At 29.5% G+C, this 5,435-nt stretch overlaps 1 protein-coding gene across 1 annotated transcript; it reads right to left on the bottom strand.

Moving 5' to 3' along the window:
* Positions 1-572: 572 nt before the first annotated feature.
* LOC108692938 (glutamate receptor ionotropic, delta-1-like) lies at positions 573-5,160 on the bottom strand. Its single transcript, XM_018201519.1, has 9 exons — positions 5,041-5,160; positions 4,521-4,874; positions 4,142-4,257; positions 3,114-3,284; positions 2,645-2,898; positions 2,222-2,430; positions 1,770-2,044; positions 1,323-1,517; positions 573-639 (listed from the first exon to the last, which is right to left on the bottom strand). The coding sequence occupies exons 1-9, from the start codon at positions 5,158-5,160 to the stop codon at positions 573-575; spliced, it is 1,761 nt and encodes a 586-aa protein (XP_018057008.1).
* Between the last annotated feature and the right edge of the window lie 275 nt (positions 5,161-5,435).

Here is a 5,435-nt window from a genome sequence, read left to right on the forward strand (position 1 = left end):
CTTTTGAATTAATAAAGAATACTTGAATCACTAAGAAATCGGATTTAATAAATTTAATATACGTCTGCACTTAAGTATATTTAATAGATGTTACTGTAGAATTATTTCCTTGGAGATCTGTGCTGTATGGATAACAATTCCTATATATCACCGTCATAGCTAATTTTAGCTGCAATAGCTCGTAAGATTTATTTATTATACTATGTAAGCAATTAATTTCAAACTGTATACGTCAATCAATCATAAAGAAAACTTGTTTATTAATCACATTGTACGCATTTATTTTATAAATAATCTATTCTAACAAAGTTTCTACATAAAAAGAATTGTTGAAAACTCATTAAAGGAGGCATATGTATTTCATAATTTTACATCAAATTAAATGACAACATATTAAAATGATATCGATAAGTCACATTTATACTGAAGGACACAAACATCTAACAAAGTAGTAGGAATCTCTAATCAAAATTTTTATAAAGTTTATAATTAGATTAAATGTAGTGCAATAGAAAGTTGAAAATCAGATGTCTCTGAATTTCTTTCGAAGTAGTATACATTTCTATAGGCATTTACTCAAGATATTCAACAATGTTGATTTCTGCATTTGACACTTCTTTTATTGCATGCATAGTTTGTCTACAAGGAAAAATATAATAGCATAAGGTATGGTAACACAGTTTCTTTTAAGAGGATGTTGAAACAATGATCGAACTTGATTGTTGTCGACAGTACAGACTTTTTAAATTTTGAATTAACAATGTCAGTTTCCTTTCCTGCATAATCATTTTAGTTCAGATAAATCATAGCACAGACATTGCTGCGTTACACAAGTGTGTATATTTTATTCAATATATTCTCTGTCTATCTTTATCTAACAACATCATCTCTCTCTCTCTCTAGCAGCTACTACACGTTTTTGTAATTACTGCTCTTATTCTATTCTGAATCTTCTTTGAGCATGCATGTGCAAATAAATTGCAGTTGAGAAAATCTTTCTTTTCAGGCTTTTAATAATTAGTTTTATAAACTCAATATTGCTCATGTATGTAATGTGACAAGTGATACCACATTATTTTGTTCATACGAGCTGTAGAACTTTTACGTTAAGAAAATATCTAAATCAAGTGACAACTCTACTATCTAAAAAATAAGCTTTTAAATCTTTTTTTCCATTGTTTAATATAAAATTAAGTGTCCCATTTCCTTATTTTGCATCTATTTTAATTTCGTAAAAGGATTTTTTATTCTGTTCAGCCAATTCGGAAATATTCATACATTTACAATGTATTTTATTACTACAGCATCCCCTTAAATCTTACCTCTTATGCCACAATAACTCGAAGGCAAATACGATTACAGAAAAAAGTATTCCATAGCCCATTATAACTAGCGCGAAGTAGCATTCTGTGAAACCGATAGTGATGAAACTGGTTTGACTCGAACATATTGGTTTTCTCGTATATAAGTGATATTCCTCGTGATATTTGAGTCCATATTCTCGCAATTTTAGAGCTCTGAAAACATAACTAAGTTTAACGTTCCGAGAATTACTATATCATGAGATAGTTATTGGTTCCGAGAATTACTATATCATGAGATAGTTATTGGAGTAGATGGTTATTGGTTGCTTATAGGAGTAACATGTCATATGTTTTTAAATCTAGATGATATTTTGTTAAACTTTAAATTTCCAAGAAGTTTTATAGCGAAATTTAAAGATTTGAAAACTCCATGTTCACGTGAAGATAATTAAAGATGTTATTTACCCATTTTTTATTATCTCTAAGTAAGGTGATTGCTTTTGTATTGTAACTAGCGGATACACGACATTTAGGAAATCGATTTCGGTCAAACCGCACTTCTCCTCCTCCAAATACGTGTCTTGCGTCAGTTGGTAAATTGAACCAATTTCACCATGAAATGCGAAGAGTTCGTTTCTTACGTGACGTACACCTTCTTCTATAGACATCCAATTAGATTTGCTTCCTTTCGGCTCGATTCGTTGTTCTACGATTGCCTTCCTAATGGGATCTTGGACAGACTGTCATCCCACAAAGAACTTATCTATTTTTGTAATCTGTTTTTTATATCTTTGCTAGATGTTAATAATTTTTACGTCGTAATAAAAGTAATATTTAACAATTTAAAAATTAGACTATTATAATTATTATATAAGATTTTTTATATTATTAATTTTCACGATTTTTTATTTACCGACCTTAAAATAATGTCTATTATATACTATATCCTGCACGCCCAGATTCAGAGGACTGTTTAAGAGATCCGGAAGAGTTTTGATAGAATCCGCGGTAGACTGCAACAAACTCACGATATTCGCTGTATAAGCCGCATATAAACTCATCGAGGCCAATAATAACATAAGAGTAACAATTCGAGACGAAACTCTATAGGGTTCGTACCAATATCCTACAAAGTTTATACATAGAGAGAATACAATAATTTCAAAAATTTCACGTGAAACGAAATAAAAATAAATCGTAAAATATAGTAAATGTTTTGGTTTATGTATTTGCACGAAAAAGATAAAATTTGGTACCTAGAGATTTTTGAATAATATTTGAGAATCAATGTTAGTGATATTCCAAGTCTACGATTATATTACCGAAAATCATTTCTTTACCTTGCTGAGAAAATGCACCTAAAAGAATGAGAAGATTATCACTGATTGTTGGCTTGCTGGGATTTAATTGTTTCCAGTAGGCTGTTGATTCTGTCATCCTACTGCAATTGTATTCCCATTTGATAGATAAGTAGAGCAAACAGAAGACCAAAATGAGAAATACTGCAATTGCTATCCAGACATTTCGTTGAAAAGGCAGAGTAAATATGTTGCTTACAGTTGATAGTAAAGGTCGCCGAAATATGAAACGGAAACTATATAGATTTGAATATAAAATATCAATAAATATAATAAAATGAAGACTAACAATAAGTAATCAAAATTAATAACAGTTTAATCATCTTTTTTAATCAAATATACATTTAAAAGCTAAATTATAAACTCTAATTGAAATTTTAACTATTTCCTGCCTCTCCCAAATGTTGCCTTTAGAAAGACGTAGAAAATCAATTTAATAAATACGTTTTACCGCGTATGTGTATACAATTGGATATATTGCACAACATCGATACGTTCCGGCAGGAGAAATGAGGGGGAACCGCTGATATCAATTTCATGCCGTTCCAACATCCCGATCATTCCGTTCCAAGAACCATTCTCAGTGCGGTATCCCCAGTTGTTCATGATTTCAAAACTTATTCTAAAGCAAAATATTGAATTTTGAGTTGCAATATGTTAACAAGTACCAAATACAACTGCCATACATATAAATATCAAATGTGTATATTTATTATACATACTTATATATTATACATATAAGCATTTGTATATTTGCTAAGTTTGTATTTCGTAAAATTCGACATATCGCATCTCTTGTTCATGAAATCAATAAATAATGACGTTTTTTAACCAAAAACGATTATTTAAAAATATTAATAGTTTTTATCCAAATCCTTTATTTAATATCGAAGAAAGGTGTATTGATGGCTAATAGATCGAGATACAAAATATAGAAACTGATATATATATAAAAAGTTGCTTCATCTTTAATTAAATATTTTTGTGAATATTTGTACGATTATATAGACGAGCAAAGATTAAAAAAATTGTGTCGCAATATTTACAAATTTAATAATAAATTTTGGACTTTAAGTAACCAATTAGAAACATGAGTACATTATACAATAATTATGCAAATTGTCTGTTATGGTAATTAATAAATATGTAATGCTTATTTGATTAAACGAATCGTTCCACTCGTGCATCTGATTATGTCTGATTATGTAGTTTTCCGGTTTCATAACAATTTATCATTCTTTTTGACTTTGTATGAAATTATCGTTCGATTACTTCACTTTAATCTCATTAATTAATCCCTAGTTCGAATTACGTCGTTTGAAAGCTTGCATTCGTGATTTTGAATCAGCAAGACAATTCGTTACAAATTGTTGCCGTTGCATAGATTTATTTCAAACACTTTAACTAATATTTAATATCTTACAAATATTTATCTTACAAATATTTTGACATAGATATGATTTCAAAGATTGAACTCACGTTGCATTCATTCGGTTCGCTAAATGCAGTGTCCAAGGATAATTAGCTTTTGTGGGAGCATCTATGAATTTATCCTCGAAGTCAGTCAAATGGTTGATGGTATTAGGATCCGACACCTGTATGTATGCAATAGCAATAAATCTTGAAAGAAAATATCTCTTCTGTTAAAAGAACAGTTAAAAGATGGTACTTAAAATAGAGACTACATCATAGCATTTTTGAAATTTTATTATGAACATCGCTTAGCTTTTCGTCTAATATTAGATATTATATATTAGATGTTATATTATACACATATTACATTAGCTTGCTTACAAAATGCTTTGACATCTCATTAATATTTAAGTGCACTTGCATGACGATTATATTTTAAAAGTACCACGATACAAGATTTAAGAGCCGTCTGTTGTAGATTTCTCCTTCGTGCTGAAGCCACATCGAAAGTGCTCATTTGCAAACCATTCTCGATCGTCCAGTTTCCACGATTTTCCCATATTACACCTTTCTGTGGACTTGGTCGATATATGGATAATAATTTGAGAAAATCACCATCGAATCTTCGCGCGAGAATCACGTCACTATCAGGATAAATCGCCAAATCCTCGAAAATTTCCAATACAGAGTCATCATATGTAAAAGTTAAATTGACGTTATCATCGTTATCGGTCATCGTTTTTTGATTTTGAAAAAGTAACCACCTTGTCGGAGCGACGAACATCTTTTTCGAGTGTGCCTATTATTTCATAAGATATCGATCATGATAAATTAGAAGATTGGATAAGATACATAACAAAATTGTGAGTCTCATCAGTCAAGGTATCAGCGAATGGAAAGAAAGTTTTTCTTTATTATATAATGTATTATATGTATTATATGTACAGACATAAATATTATGTTACCTGTCGTAAAATATCAATGGCGTAATCGCAATCTAAGTTCAACATATATAGATTTCGATGTTCTAAATTGTTGTAAATCTTCGGATTAAGTTCTTCGTAAAAGTTATGAATATTATGCATTAAATAGTTGCTGGATAATATTCTTGATAATTTGATCGTATCATCTGCGCGAAAGGATTATATTTAATTTAACTCCAATAAATATTTTTTATGCATTATTTTTATTAATAAGTAAAGATAAAAATTTCACTATATATACAAGAAAAGAACGATTTTATGGAAGTATCTAAAAATTAAGCTAGATCTGAAAATAATTTTATTGACTTATCGGTCCTGTGGCATTTTATCTGTTATTATTTCCAACATAAAAATTAATATAATATATTTTTTATCTA

Source organism: Atta colombica, unplaced genomic scaffold (assembly GCF_001594045.1).
Source record: "Atta colombica isolate Treedump-2 unplaced genomic scaffold, Acol1.0 scaffold83, whole genome shotgun sequence".
Taxonomy (NCBI): Eukaryota; Metazoa; Arthropoda; class Insecta; order Hymenoptera; family Formicidae; genus Atta; species Atta colombica.

Coding starts and splice junctions, on each gene's coding strand:
- LOC108692938 (XM_018201519.1), bottom strand. CDS start 5,160: ATGCATAATATTCATAACTTTTACGAAGAACTTAATCCGAAGATTTAC. Junction 4,258..4,520: donor CTCTTAAATCTTGTATCGTG/GTACTTTTAAAA, acceptor GCATACATACAG/GTGTCGGATCCTAATACCAT. Junction 2,045..2,221: donor ATAATAGACATTATTTTAAG/GTCGGTAAATAA, acceptor GTGGGATGACAG/TCTGTCCAAGATCCCATTAG.